The 15,000-nt window shown below is 43.8% G+C and overlaps 2 protein-coding genes and 1 long non-coding RNA gene across 3 annotated transcripts; 1 reads left to right on the top strand and 2 right to left on the bottom strand.

Annotated features, from left to right (window-relative positions):
* Positions 1-422: 422 nt before the first annotated feature.
* On the top strand, positions 423-7,523 carry ddx51 (DEAD (Asp-Glu-Ala-Asp) box polypeptide 51). Its single transcript, XM_070849460.1, has 16 exons — positions 423-462; positions 1,367-1,710; positions 2,354-2,535; positions 2,627-2,777; positions 3,010-3,155; positions 3,787-3,858; positions 3,946-4,052; positions 4,811-4,919; positions 5,030-5,175; positions 5,329-5,518; positions 5,612-5,727; positions 5,834-5,950; positions 6,801-6,902; positions 6,979-7,042; positions 7,128-7,262; positions 7,400-7,523. Exons 1-16 carry the CDS (start codon positions 440-442, stop codon positions 7,415-7,417), a joined length of 2,022 nt encoding a protein of 673 aa, XP_070705561.1. The 5' UTR covers positions 423-439; the 3' UTR covers positions 7,418-7,523.
* LOC139217951 (uncharacterized) lies at positions 4,462-4,912 on the bottom strand. Its single transcript, XR_011585639.1, has 2 exons — positions 4,784-4,912; positions 4,462-4,539 (listed from the first exon to the last, which is right to left on the bottom strand). It is a non-coding gene; the product is annotated as an uncharacterized lncRNA (long non-coding RNA).
* A 797-nt stretch (positions 7,524-8,320) lies between the features above and the next one.
* smim8 (small integral membrane protein 8) lies at positions 8,321-14,610 on the bottom strand. Its single transcript, XM_070849552.1, has 2 exons — positions 14,355-14,610; positions 8,321-9,392 (listed from the first exon to the last, which is right to left on the bottom strand). Exons 1-2 carry the CDS (start codon positions 14,481-14,483, stop codon positions 9,234-9,236), a joined length of 288 nt encoding a protein of 95 aa, XP_070705653.1. The 5' UTR covers positions 14,484-14,610; the 3' UTR covers positions 8,321-9,233.
* Between the last annotated feature and the right edge of the window lie 390 nt (positions 14,611-15,000).

The raw sequence follows: 15,000 nt of genomic DNA, 5'->3' as shown, positions 1-15,000 counted from the left end.
AGGTCCATCTGGGGAGGGGGGTGGTGAATAAAAGGTTCAGGCTGAGTTACGATTATTCTGAAATTATTTTTTTTATCGACATTTTAATATCTTACCGCTAAAAGGTCTGAAGGCAAAATCACTTGTATTTTATCACTTACTTGTATTTCAGTTGCGAAAAAAAATGATGTGGCCGCGACCGACTGGTGACGGAAAAGTGCGACTGGCCGTGATGGCGTCATCAACCCGCGCCTTATGCAGTGTGGAAAACACATGATAAAGGCATGAATGTCTTAGGTAAAGGGTGGTTTCTGCAGTTCAGTAGACATTTACAGTATTTTGAAAACATAGAACCGCTCACAGATCTGGACGGGATTCATTCAGTTTGAATATTTCCCTCATGCGGGAAAGCTGAAAAGTACAGAAAAACTTTGCTGGGGCGTTTCATCTCTGAGTTGACATGTCTCTGTTTCTTGTGAACAGGTAGGCTTATTGTACCTCCATATGATCACTTACTACCTTTACAGTACTAAATGCCCTTGGAGTTCTGAGTGCTTTTTAAGAAACTGGCAATTGGTCCAAATATCCTCTGCTTGGAATTTTAAGCTTCTGTCTGCTAAAATTAAAGCAAAAAGACTTTAATGTAACTAGTTGACAATGAACTCTTATTATGTGTGGATATACAAAGTAAACTGATATTAGGGATATTTGGGCACACGACTCATTAACATATTTTATTTTAGATCTTAGAACAGATTCACTTACAGTGCAATTGCAAACAATACAGGGTAAAAACTGACATGTTTTCTTATTTTCAAAAGTGTGCGTTTTATTTTTGGAAGATGAATTACTATGTTTCGTCCTTAACTGACTTACTGTAATATGTTGTCTTATGTTGCATGTTGTTTATTTAATGGAACATTTCATTTTGATGAACTCGAATTGCATATTCAAATTTTGGCCTTAATTGCTGTCATCTCTAAAGTAGTCACCAGAACTTGGAGTTAGTAATAATCAGTTCTTGCTAAGAAACATAAGTATTAACTGTGTTATTAACATTAGCAAGTCATCTGTTTAGGTAAAAATGACCTTCCTAGGTCAGAACTTCCTAGAACCAAGTTAGAAAATGGTGTTGGAAACAAGTATCTTTTCTTTTTATTAGATCATAGGGGCATTCGTTCATACAGCTAAAGCTCCCCTAAACAAAATATTATTAACTTGTCAAAGAATAGTGTTTTGTGAATAACACAATTATGGCAAAAATGTAGTTAGAACTGTATAACCAGAAAGTCACAAAAATGGCTAAAAGCTGTTGTGCTGTGATTGTACAGAAGAAGTGCACTGAAGAATCTGCAGCCTGTTTTACATTAAGCCACGTTGCTCTCAGGTATCTCGGGGAGGAGGAAGATGGGAGTGTCTCGAAGGAGTCTCGCTCTCAGGAGTTACTGGCTAAACTGCAGCAGAAGGCAAAGGAGAAGCAGAAACCGAGCTTGACAGAGCAGAGACAGCGCCGGCCTGAAGAGGTGACAGAACGGCAGGCCGTCAAGAAGAAAAGAAAAGCGGACAAGGACAGCAGTCAAAAGCCTCAACGCCACAAAAAGAGGAAATCAGAAGGAGGGCCTTCATTTGCCTCGGACTCCGATAACCACGAGGAGCCTGTGGAGGAAAAGATAAAGAAGAGCAAGAAAGGTACCGCTGAGAAGCAGAAGAAGAAGAAGAAGATTCAGTCAGGTGTGTGTTTGTTCTTATATACGTTCACATGTTGACACCAAACTGGGCAATATATTCATGTCACGTCAATCATATTATCAATAATATGATATGATGACATTCCAGTAGTGTTATATTGTGTGTTGGGCCTAACTGAAACACCGGCATGGCCAATGTGATCAGCCCATTTTAGCTCACTGCAGATAATTGGGTATATAGCGAGAGAAACAGTTGATCAAATAGGTGCGTACTGTGAAAAGTTAGTTAGAGGACCTCACAGAGAATTAACACCAACTCTGCAGTTCCCCTCAGCTCTGTGTCAGCTGAGTGTCTTTGCGCTCACCGGGCCTCCCCAGGAAACACTTGTACAAACGGATTTTTTTTTTTACGAGAATCTGTGCATCATAAGATTTAGGATGAGAACACAATAATGTTCTGGCAACGTTCTTCCTCTAATGTTATTTGGCTTTTCAGCACCAAACAGCAGGCAGACACCATTAGAGGCTGCTGGGTGTATAAACAGTTAAGTCTTCAGTAGCAACTTTATTAAGTGATAAGAAGTCAATGTAATAATTACAGCTTGTCCCCAAGCGGCCCTAAACACTAGTTTTGAGTTTTGAGAATGTGCCTGAGATGATTCCGTTTGTCTGTCTCTGGATTTCAGGCAGTTCGGCTAAAAGTCTTGCAGACGCTCATGCGACTGGAAGAGATGGACAGGACACAGCAGGGGAGGAGGAGGAGGAGGAGGAGGAGGAGGAGGAAGCAGAGAAACAAACCGAAGGGAAGACTCCTGCTCCGACCGGATTCACAGTTTTGGGAGGATTTGAGAACAAACCTGTCCAGAAGGTACAGTGATTTGTCGATGCTGCTAAAGGAAGGGTCGCCAGTATCATTGGTATTCATCCTCTAGGGGATTCTAAATATCCTCCGTTCGCAGATTCAGAGAGTCCTCCCTCAGTGGCTTGCTCAGCCTGATGCGATTCTCAAAGACATCAAAAGCAATCTAGTACCCATCTCGGACGTCCCAGGACTTTCTGCTCAGCTGGTGAAAAAACTACAAACTAATGGAATTCAGCACCTTTTCCCAGGTAATGACACGAGCTATATTGATGCGCGTATTCAGCAGCAGTGGCTGAGAATTGGCTTGTTAATATTAATGTTAGTTCACATACATCACACACACACGAGTGTTCTGAGCTGAGTGTTATTACTTTGTTAGAATAAATCCTTCTAACAGATCTCTGGGTGAGTGTTGTGTGGGTGGATTTAGGGTGAAAAAGGGATGTTGTGATTTGAAGAACGCTGTGACCTGTCCCACAGTGCAAGCGGAGGTCATCCCGGCCATCCTGGAGAGCGCGCAGCAGGGGCTGCTGACCGGAAGAGGCGGCTACAAGCCCAGGGATATTTGCGTGTCTGCACCAACAGGCAGCGGTAAAACTCTGGCATTTGTCGTACCTGTCGTACAGGTGAGCTGCCGTGTGATCGGCGTAGGCACCACTGCTTGTGCATACACTACTCACAAACAGTTAGGGATATTCAGCTTTCAGGTGAAATTTCAGGATGAACCACCACCAATACATTTCCTGCTTCAGTTAGAATTGGTATTTAAACAGTCCTCCTCATCCTGCTGTTCACATTCTGACATCATGAGACCAAGACGACACCATCAGCAGCACCTCAACACTGGAGGCTTCAAACAGGAAGTCCTCAGACAGAAGTGTCCACTGAGCTTAGAGGGTCACAGAGTGTCATCATTAGGTTGCAACAGTGATACAGAGACTGGAAGAGTCACAGAAAGGAGAGGAGTGGACGTCCTTTGGCCACGTCCCAATTTTACGTTTACCCTCGTTTACCCTCCACTGTTGTTAGATTTTCTTTCAATAAATTGTTTAAGATGAATAAAATCTACCATTGCATGCTTCTACTTAAATGTCCTACTTTCATGATATAATATCACTGTAGCATTCACTTTTTACATTTTCCATAAATTTCACCTGAAAGTCGAATATCCCTAACTTTTTGTGAACCCTGTATGTGTGAAGAGAGAAGCACGCGCAAACGCTCTCCGGGTGAAGTAACGATGCTCTTCACCATCAGGTCCTGACGGAGCGAGTGGTGTGTAAAGTCCGGGCTTTGGCTGTGTTGCCGACCAAAGAGCTTGCCCAGCAGGTGAGACGTTTCGAGAAAACAAAAAAACAAAGTGTGGATGATATCGTTCAAGTAACGTTTGCTCAGCTGACACGTTCTCCTCTGCAGGTTTGCAAAGTGTTCACAACGTACGCCGAGGGAACCAGTCTGAAAGTGGTGATGCTGGCCGGTCAGAAGTCCTTCGCTGCAGAGCAGGCGTCGCTCTCAGAGGACAGGTCAGCGGAGACATGAGGGCTTTATGATGTGCTTTTACATTTCAAGGGGGGGGGGGGTATATTTGATCCATTACTCCACTACATTTATTTGACAGTTATCGTTACAAGGAGCATTGCAGATGAATTTTTACATGCAAAGTGAGCTTATAAAGTTCATGACGTTGTTATTTTATTAAATGAAACAATAAAATGAGCTCCTTAAAATACAAAGTACCACTTTGTAATGAGGCATAAGGGACTCCTAATTCTTATTAAATCTGTAGCCGAGGCTTTACAGATACACCCTGGGTCAGTAATAAGGGCATTGGCACAACGTTTGGGTCGTCGGGTTGTAAAAAAAAAAAATCTCCCTTTGTAGAGGGGTTTTCTGCTAAATGAGCACCTTTAACTTTTTTTAAGTAAAAGTATGAACAGTTTTGACTTATTTTATTTAAGTTAAAGACCAGAGAGTTTGTTCCACCACTGCTTTGCTTTGTGCAGATTCTGCCTGGAAGAAACATTCATTCAAACATCATTTTAACAAATAATATGTTACATTTTTATGATAATGAAAAATGTCAGTTAGGATTTGACACTGACAAGCAGAGCTGAGTTATGAAAGCAGTATTTAATTTCCGGTCTGATTCATCATTCGACATGATGACGTTCTGCACATAGGAGCTTCAGATTTGCATTAGGAGAAAAATGTAGATATTAGATCAGGACTTTTGTACAGTACTTCAAGTACTTACTTATTTCTGTTGTGATTTTTCTTCCAGAGGGGGCGTGAGACGCAGTTTGGCAGACATTGTTGTGGCCACCACCGGTCGACTTGTGGATCACATCAACAAGAATTCGGGCTTGTGTCTGGAGCACCTCAGGTTTCTTGTGAGTTCCTAAACCAGAATAACTTCCATCAGCATATTCACAGAGCATGGCAGACATGACTGTCGTCTGCCATCTGTACTTATTTGAAGTCATTCCCTCGTCCGCTGCAGATTATTGATGAGGCAGACAGGATGATTGACAGCATGCACCAGTCTTGGCTCGGTCAGGTGGTGAAAGCCGTGTACAGATCGGGACGCGGACCGGAAGCCATGTCCATTTTCAGTCGAACGGAGCCGGTACATGTCACGGCAGCCGGGTGAGTCTGTGTTTACACCCGAAGCTACGCGTCTCTTTTCAGTGGCTAGAGCTGGAACTCTGGAGTACAGAGTCAGGCCGACGTACCTTATGTTCAGCACCAGCCTCCCTGTAGGCAGGGACAGTATGAACAACCATCTGTGTCTCCCCTCAGTCTGTCTCCGCCTCAGATGCCACTGCAGAAGCTCCTGTTTTCTGCCACACTCACACACAACCCAGAGAAGCTGCAGCAGCTGGGCCTCCACCAGCCCCGACTCTTCAGCTCCACCCACGGTCACTCTAACACCACGCCGGCAGCCCCCGCCCAGAAACAGAGCCGCTTTGACTTCCCCCTAGGTCTTACGGTAAGACGGGGCCTTCAGGGAGGAGCACAGGCTGGTTCACTGTGATTAGAAACTGAATCACGTTGTTAACGGCTGCACCTTTTGTGTGTGTAGGAGTACTACGTGCCCTGTACGTTAAGCAAAAAGCCCCTTCTCATACTCCACTTCATCCTACGCATGAAGCTGAGCCCCGTCCTCTGTTTCACCAACTCTAGAGAGGCCGCACACAGGTTGGACAAAGCTGCATCCGTCAAAACCCATTTTCCCGGACATATTTTCAGCTGTCAGGTGTTGTGGACTCTTTCAGAGCGGTCCTTTCTGTTTCTGCCTCTTCAGACTTTACCTGCTGGTGCAGCTCTTCGGTGGAGTTCAGGCTGCTGAGTTCTCCTCCCGACTCTCTCCTGGTGAGAGAAAGAAGACACTGAAGGAGTTTCAGCAAGGAAAGATCAAACTGTGAGTGCGTGTGTGTGTGTGTGTGTGTGCATGCTGGTCTGTTAAGTTATTGGGGGAAAGAAATGTTTCATCCAATCTTACACATACAGTTGAGTTTGGAGAATAAATGACAACTCAAAGTACCAAAAACCAGCTCCCGTACGCTGTCGAGATTTAAGTCTGTTTCGGTACAACAAACTTCATCAAGTGCAAATCCATCTATATACTGTACCTACTTCAGAAGGACGCCAGCCAATCCTAGGGACCAAGTAATCAATGAACTAAAACAGCAGGATTGACTCCCAAATTTAAATCAGTTTTTGAAACGGTGACGTTAAGATGGCAACCTTTTCAGCAGCAGGATCAAGCCTCGTGTCTCGGACCGCCCCGACATCTGACGTGCATTCCAAATGTTCAGTGCCGAGCTGCATACAACAGCAACAGGACCTCATAGACCGCAGGCTGATCTGCTAATAGTCTTGAACATAATAAAAATGAAATAAAAAAAGAATTCATTTCTATGGAAATAAAAAAAATCATGCAGTTAAAGTCACATTGTGCATCTGCTGGAAAATAATAATAATAATCACATGATAAAATGCACGTGCAGCCGTGTGTCACCGTTGGGCTTTCGAGCTCTGGTCAGATATTATTTTTGTGAAACGAAATCGAGTTTGATGCCCAATTTTTTTTTTTTCTGAATATCGATTACCAGAAAAACATAGTGGTGACATAACCACATTCACAACTTCACAAAGCAAACTTAACACATATAGCGCAGCTACGTTTGGTCATGTGTGAGCTTCTGTACAGGTTCCTGCAGTGGGAGCGTTAACAAGACATATATTTAAATTAAATTGTCGCCCTGAAGGTTGATCAGCACAGATGCAGCTGCGAGAGGCATCGACGTCGACGGGGTCAAGTGTGTAGTGAATTACGATGCACCTCAGTACATCAGGTCGTACATTCACAGGTGAGCTGTTCGTCAATTGAAGTGTTTAGTGTAGCTCCATCTTACCGTGTTCTGACTGGCTTCTGTCTTTGTTCAGGATCGGGAGAACAGCGAGAGCAGGGAAAGTGGGCTTGGCCTTCACCTTTTTGTTAGGAGTGCAGGTACGGAGACACTCCCATGTTGTTTCCCCACGCACCGTGTACTAAAAGAGGTTTGAACTGAAACGGCTTTTGTTGTGCCGCTCAGGAGAAGAACTTCCTTCGGATGGTGGCGGAAGCAGGAAGCCCTGGGATTCAAAAGCAGATTGTCAAACCTGAAACCCTGAAGTGTATGGAAGCCCGATATGAACAAACTCTGCAGGAGCTGGCTAACATTATCAAGGTACCGTCTCACACACACACACACACATTCGGTTTTTTTAAATAAACTAATTATCCTCAGTTTGAGGTGTTCTAGATAGATAGTAATGAATTTCAGTGTCTGCCTACAAACACACTGCCCTTTGTTTCCCTCTGTAGGATGAGAAAGACCAGTGATGGAGCAACGCTGACATTCTCCTCTGAGCGGACATCTGTGCTTTGTAAAGATCACATTGCATTTTTCATCAGCTGCATTTGCTGTTATTCATGTTGTTTAATAAAACATTAAGTGTGTGTGTGTGTGTGTGTGTGTGTGTGGTGGTGCTGGTGATTTCATGTTCACAGTGACAGTTCCCACAACAATGACCCAACATGTGACAAGGAGTCATTGCCTGTTCATTAGCAATGGCTGATTAATGTCAGTATATGGGGCCAAAACAAAGTTAAACTAAGTGATTTTTTTAAAGTTATACTGGAATTCTGTATATATATATATATATGTGTGTGTCGAAGTGTGAGGGAGAGAGTCCCCCAAACGTGGGTCCTCTCTGTCCAAAGTCTTTTTTCAGATTCTAAGTTTTTCTCAGAATCTTTTATAACCCAAAACCAGCACCTGCCTGCCCCCTAACATCTGTCCCCAATTAAGTGATACCACCTTCTATAAGGATGGGGTTTGTCCCTTTGACCTTATTCTGACCTGATCACTTTGTCCTACCTCGTGAGCTTCCACAGAGCAGCTGTTAATTTCCCCAGATCCTCTAGCACCATCTGCTGACACCAGCAGGTTCCAACTCCTCCTTAAAGCAGAGTATAAATGTGATATTCGGTTACATTTTGGTTTCATGCTTATTGATAGGATGCATTTTCTATTACCTTAGATACTTGATCAACACCCCTGTCATACTAACCAACATGAATCAATTCCTACTACATCTTAATCAATACATTATACTCACATAATGTGATATCTCAATATGTTATATATACATTATATATGTATACTGTGATTTTTTTTTTTTGAGGCATGGTGAAAGAACCAGACAGTTGTGCAGGGAATTCTGTGAGATCACAAATTAGGGCTGCGAATAATGACAATTTTTATTCTACACTAATCTTTCTAATCTATTCTTCTACAAATCAATATTGTAAATGCTGTTGACGGTGAAAATGCCCATCTCGAGTTCCAAGAGCTCAGAGTAATATCTTCATTGTCTTGTTGTGTCTGATCGACAGTTCAAAGTCCAAAAAGATTCAAGAGCGTGATGTTCATCACACCCAACACCCAACAGTGTTCACTTTTACTTTGTGTAGTTGTTAGGAAATAGAAAATGTGCAGACACACTTATGTTAATACATTCTTATGTTAATACATTCTTATGTTAATACATTTATGCTTTATTACCATGAAGTTTTAGCCTGCTGCAGGACTGTGTGATAGTTGCTGTGACCTTTACACAGACCAAAGAGATGTGTGTTGGCGTAGGATGTATCAGACTGTGCTTGCATTCTTGAGATAAAGAAGAGTTCTAGAAGGCCTTGAACAGTGAGAAGTCAGCGCACCTGCGTTTCTCACCAACCGCCCCTGCAAGGAGGAGAGGGAGCAGGGTGCGGAGGAGGACTGCTGACAGGAGGAACTTTGCTTATACATGTTGCATATATGCTTGAAAGACACTGAGACCGCTCAGTGCAGATGTAGATCTTTGCCTGTACTGCTTGCTTGTTGCAAGTAAAACTTTGAACTGAGATCTCTGTCTCTGAGAGTTTATCTTGTGTGTTGGGACATTTTGTGGTACGAACTAACAGCGAAAATACACTTCTGGTCTTATAGAAATAATTTCCTGACAGTAGTTTTAGCTTATTGTGTTGCAGTTCTGTTCACAGACCGAAGAAGCCGAGCAGATGCACTTAAAGCGATTTAATGGAAGCGTTTTAAAGGAAACGCGGCAGCTGTCCTCGTTTCAGGTCGTCGCAGCAGACACACAGCGCTGCGCCATCAGTCCCATTTGGAAGTCTTCCTCCTCATGTATCTCTCTCCCTCGCTGTCGATGGCCTCGTACAGCTGCTGGTCGTTTTCTTTCATTGCATGCAGGTAGCCCAGGTAGCCCACACATAGGGTGATGGTCACCAGTCCAAACACCATCACTGGTTTGTTCTGCAAAGACAAAATGCCGACATGTAACAGTGAAGACTTCTGTTATGAGAATTGCCATCCAAGGACATGCTCGCGAATTGCCAGACAAGAGTGGCAATTGAGGGTGTGCTCTGCAACGGTGTGAAGCCTCATATCTACAAGGACAACAAGAAATTCTCACGCCAGTAGATGATCTCACGATGTGTGAGAGCTACACCCACAACTCCCTTTATAAAAACCAACTGTACCTGCTCACTGGTGGAGCCTTTTACTCTGTAACCTCCATGATGTTGTTGCACTGTTAAACGCTCCTCTTACGTGTAAGATTAAACTTTGTTATAACTTGCAAGCTGGCTCCAATCTCCTCTATCTAAAGAAGAAGTCTTTTGACAATTTCTCTGTCTCATTCTGTGTCACTGAGATAACAAATGATGTCGTACACTAAATTACCATGAGAGATTTCCATTGAGGGATGCATTTCAGTGTATGCCACTCAAAAGGGCTATCCAATCTCTCGTGAGGCTGACACTGAATTGATTGGTCCAGAATTATTCACAATTCTCCATTGCTCTCCATTGTTGCACCATATCTGAGAAGTTAAACAGCTGCTACATATAAATAAGATCTCTGAAGACTGCTGTCTTTCTCATTGGTGCCCAATCTGACCAGTGATGACATGTACAGCCGCATGTCATCATTTAACCGCTGGCTGTCGAGGTGGTGCCCAGCTAACAATGTGGGCTTCATAGACAATTGGCAGTCTTTCTGGGGAAAACCTGGTCTCATTAGAAGAGACGGCATCCATCCCACTTTGGACGGAGCTGCGCTCTTATCTAGAAATATGGAGAAGTTTATTAGTCCTAAAACCTGACAATCCAGAGTCGAGACCAGGAGGCAGAGCTGCAGTCTTACACGCTTCTCTGCTCCTCCATCAGTACAGTCACCCACCCAACATCCCATAGAGACTGTGTCTGTCCCTCGACCATTCAGACCATTTAGATCTATTAAGTCCAACAGGAGAGGAGTTCAGCATAAACATTTAATCAGAGTTAATACCACCATTGATACTATGAAACAGGACAGGAGAGTGAAATGTGGACTTTTAAACATCAGATCTCTGCCATCCAAAGCTGTTTTAGTAAATGACCTGATATCTGACCATCATATTGATTTATTGTGTCTGACTGAAACCTGGCTACGTCCTGAGGAGTATGTTAGCCTTAATGAGGCCACTCCTCCCAGTCATACTAATACTCATATTCCCAGAGATTCTGGACGTGGAGGTGGAGTTGCAGCAATCTTTAACTCTAGTTTAATAGTCCAACCTAGACCCAAACTTAATTATAACTCCTTTGAAAGTCTTACTCTTAGTTTTTCACACCCAACCTGGAAAACTCTAAAACCAGTGTTGGTTGTCACAGTGTACCGCCCTCCTGGTCCACACTCTGAATTCTTAACTGAGTTTTCAGAGTTTTTATCAGACTTAGTCCTTAGTGTGGACAAAGTGATTATAGTAGGTGACTTTAATATTCATGTGGATAATGATAATGATAGTCTCAGCACTGCCTTTGTCTCACTATTGGACTCAATTGGCTTCTCCCAGAGTGTAAATGAACCAACTCACTGTTTTAACCACACTCTTGACCTTGTTTTGGCTTATGGTGTTGAAACTGAACAGTTAACAGTCTTTCCACATAACTCTATTTTATCAGACCATTACCTGATAACATTTGATTTCTTGCTACTGGACTGTGCTCTATATGACAGAGAGGTCCTCACTAGATCCTTATCTGATAGTGCTGTTGCCAAATTTAAGGAGGTGATTCCTTCAGTATTTCAGCCACTGTGTCCCTGTGCTGTGGATGACCCCCATGCTAATCTTAGCCCCTCCCAAATTGATTATCTGGTCGATAGTGCTGCAGGTTCACTGCGAATGGCACTAGACTCTATTGCCCCTCTAAAAAAGAAGAGAATTAAAGAAAAGAGACAAGCTCCCTGGTATAACTCCCAGACACGTGAGCTTAAGCAACACTCACGAAGGCTAGAAAGGACATGGCGGGCCACCAAAGTGGAAGAATCCCGTTTAATCTGGCAAGACAGTCTTAAAACCTATAGAAAGGCCCTCTGTAATGCCAGAGCCGCCTACTACTCCTCATTAATAGAAGAAAATAAAAGCAACCCTAGATTCCTTTTCAGCACAATAGCCAGGCTGACAAGGAGCCAGACCTCTATTGATCCTTGTGTTCCCTTAGAGCTCAGCAGTAACGACTTCATGAGCTTCTTTAATGATAAAATTCTAACTATTAGGGACAAAATTCAGCACCTCCTGCCCTTAACAGGGTCTGGTCCAACCTCAAACCTAGGAACCATAGAAACAGCTGTTAGACCTGATGTGTACTTGGACTGTTTTTCTCCAATTGATCTTGCTGAATTGACCTCAATAATCTCCTCATCTAGATCGTCAACATGTCTCTTAGACCCCGTTCCTACTGGACTCCTTAAAGAGGTCCTGCCCCTAATTAACACGTCCTTACTGGATATGACAAATCAGTCTCTACTAACAGGCTATGTACCGCAGTCCTTTAAAGTAGCAGTAATTAAACCTCTCCTGAAAAAGCCTACTCTTGATTCAGGTGTTAGCTAACTATAGACCTGTATCCAACCTTCCCTTTCTCTCCAAGATCCTGGAGAAAGTTGTAGCTAATCAGCTGTGTAATTTTCTAAACTCTAATAGTCTATTTGAGGATTTTCAGTCAGGTTTTAGAGCGAACCACAGCACAGAGACAGCACTGGTGAAGGTTACAAACGACCTCCTTGTGGCATCAGACAGAGGACTTCTCTCTGTCCTGGTCTTGTTAGACCTGAGTGCTGCTTTCGACACCATCGACCATCACATCCTGTTACAGAGACTGGAACAGTTCATTGGTATAAAAGGAACTGCATTAAGCTGGTTTAAGTCCTATTTATTAGATCGATTTCAGTTTGTACATATTAATAACGAATCCTCTGTCCACACTAAGGTTAGACATGGAGTTCCACAAGGCTCAGTGCTTGGACCAATACTCTTTATCTTATATATGCTTCCTCTTGGTAATATTATCAGGAAGCACTCCATTCATTTCCACTGTTATGCAGATGATACACAATTATATTTATCAATAAAGCCAGATGAACACAATCAGTTGGTTAAACTTCAAATCTGCCTTAAGGACATAAAGTCCTGGATGAGCAGCAACTTTCTGCTGCTAAATTCAGATAAAACTGAAGTTATTTTGCTCGGCCCCAGACACCTCAGAGACAGCTTTCCCACTACCTTAACTGCTCTGGACGGCATTAATCTGGCCTCCAGCTCCACTGTGAGGAATCTGGGAGTCTTATTTGATCAGGATTTGTCCTTTAACTCCCACATTAAACAGATTTCTAGAACTGCCTTTTTCCATCTACGTAATATTGCCAAAATCAGGCCCATCATATCCACTGATGATGCAGAAAAATTGGTCCATGCATTTGTCACTTCTAGGTTGGACTATTGTAACTCCTTACTATCAGGCTGCCCCAATAAGTCGTTAAAGACTCTCCAGTTGGTCCAGAACGCTGCTGCTCGTGTTCTGACGAGAACTAAGAGAAGAGACCACATTTCTCCTGTACTGGCTTCTCTTCATTGGCTTCCAGTAAAATCTAGAATAGAGTTTAAAATCCTTCTCCTCACCTACAAGGCTCTTAAGGGTCAGGCCCCATCATATCTTAAAGATCTTATAGTACCGTACTACCCCACTAGAGCACTGCGCTCCCAGAATGCAGGTCTACTGGTGGTTCCTAAAGTCTCCAAAAGTAGTTCAGGAGCCAGAGCTTTCAGCTATCAGGCTCCTCTCCTGTGGAATCTCCTTCCAGTTTGGGTTCGGGGGGCAGACACCCTCTCTACATTTAAGAGTAGACTAAAAACCTTCCTTTTTGACAAAGCATATATTTAAGGGCTGGATCAGGCCTCAGACCAGCCCCTAGTTATGCTGCTATAAGCTCAGACTGCCGGGGGACTCCTATGGTGCACTGAGCTCCTCTATTCTCTCTCCTCCTCTTCCTCTCCATCGTTATGTCCCATGTCAGTCAAATGTCTGCCTCTAACTTGCTATCTTCCCCGGAGCGTTTCTGTGCTTTCTCATCTCTCAGGTTCCTGTGGATCCTGTGGATCCTGGTCCTGGCCCTGCTGATGTGGTTCTCTGGTTCCTGTGGGTCCTGGTCCCGGTCCCGCTGATGTGGTTCTCTGGTTCCTGTGGATCCTGGTCCTGGTTCTGCTGATGTGGTTCCCTGGTTCCTATGGATCCTGGTCCTGGCCCCGCTGATGTGGTTCTCCACCAGCCAATGGATGTGCGTCCGTCCAAGGCTACAGCCTGTCCGTCCTTGGGAGCTGGATCTCTCCTTCACTGTGGTGCTCCCGGAGGTTTCTCTTTTCCCACTGGGTTTTTTGAGTTTTTCCTTCCCGAAGAAGGAGGGTCATAAAGGGCAGGTGATGCCTCGGACTGATCCACCGGACTGATCCATTGGCCTCATCGACTGCTGGACTCTTTATTAGATTGTTTGTTCGCTTACACTTGTTTATTTCAGTGAACTTTGTAAAGCACTATGAGACACTCTGTTGTGATATTGGGCTATACAAATAAATTGAATTGAATTGAATTGAATTGAATTGAATTGAATTGAATTGGTCAAGACTGTGACATGTAATTGCTTAATGCTCCAGAGAAATAAGCAGATAAGTGGAGATTGTCTTGTCAAACTACTATCCCCAGGCATCAACTGTAAGTATCAGACAATAAGACCATTTGGATGTCTTACCTTCCCAGACAACACAGACACATCCAGTGTGTAGGAAACACTACTGTACCTGAACACAACCCTGCACCAGATAGTGGTTCACTTCTAAGCTTGTTTTCAAAGGTTACCGTTTGCTCCATGAGCAGCACACCGAGTGTCTGTGAATCTTACGGGTTTGACGAAGAGTTCGGGGTTGACAGCTCGGAACAGAGTGGTGGTCTGCGCCCCCCTCAGCCCGGGGGTCCTGTAACCTTTTTCCCCGGGACCCTTCTTCCCGTCCTCGGCCTCTTTACTCGACATGTCCGCCTGCGCACGGACAGCTCCGTAGGGACAATATCTGACGGTAGGGATCAGAAAAGCAACATTGCAGACGCTGGGACTCTCTGGGACTCTCTGGGACTACTCTGTGTCCCTGAACGTCGCCATGTTCAATGGTCGAAGAAGTCTGAGACGATTTTAAAGAAGAGGAGACTAAAAAAATATATAGACTGTGAATGGTCACAGTGCCCCCAGTGGTGATCAGCGAGAAGTGCAACCAGTGCTTAGACACTTCAGATGGGAAAATGAGGTGCAAGGGATTCTAAAAAACTCTGCACCCTGGTCAGGTAAAGTGAATGGGTGTTATGGGTGTTATGGGTGTCACACATGGGCGTGCAAAAATGGCTTGATTGCGCCCCCTAAAGCCGAAGCCCCATCCTTTCACTTCGTCCTATAAAGATGAAATTTGGTGAGCACGTGTGTCACATCCAGATGTAAAAAAAAGCCTCTTGGAGCCATTTCGTAAAATGCACAAGAAGTCCGGCATTTTCAATAATAT

This window comes from Pempheris klunzingeri, chromosome 18 (genome assembly GCF_042242105.1).
Source record: "Pempheris klunzingeri isolate RE-2024b chromosome 18, fPemKlu1.hap1, whole genome shotgun sequence".
Classification (NCBI taxonomy): Eukaryota; Metazoa; Chordata; class Actinopteri; order Acropomatiformes; family Pempheridae; genus Pempheris; species Pempheris klunzingeri.
The sequence above is the reverse complement of the archived record's forward strand: the minus strand, read 5'-3'. Positions and strand labels throughout refer to the sequence as shown.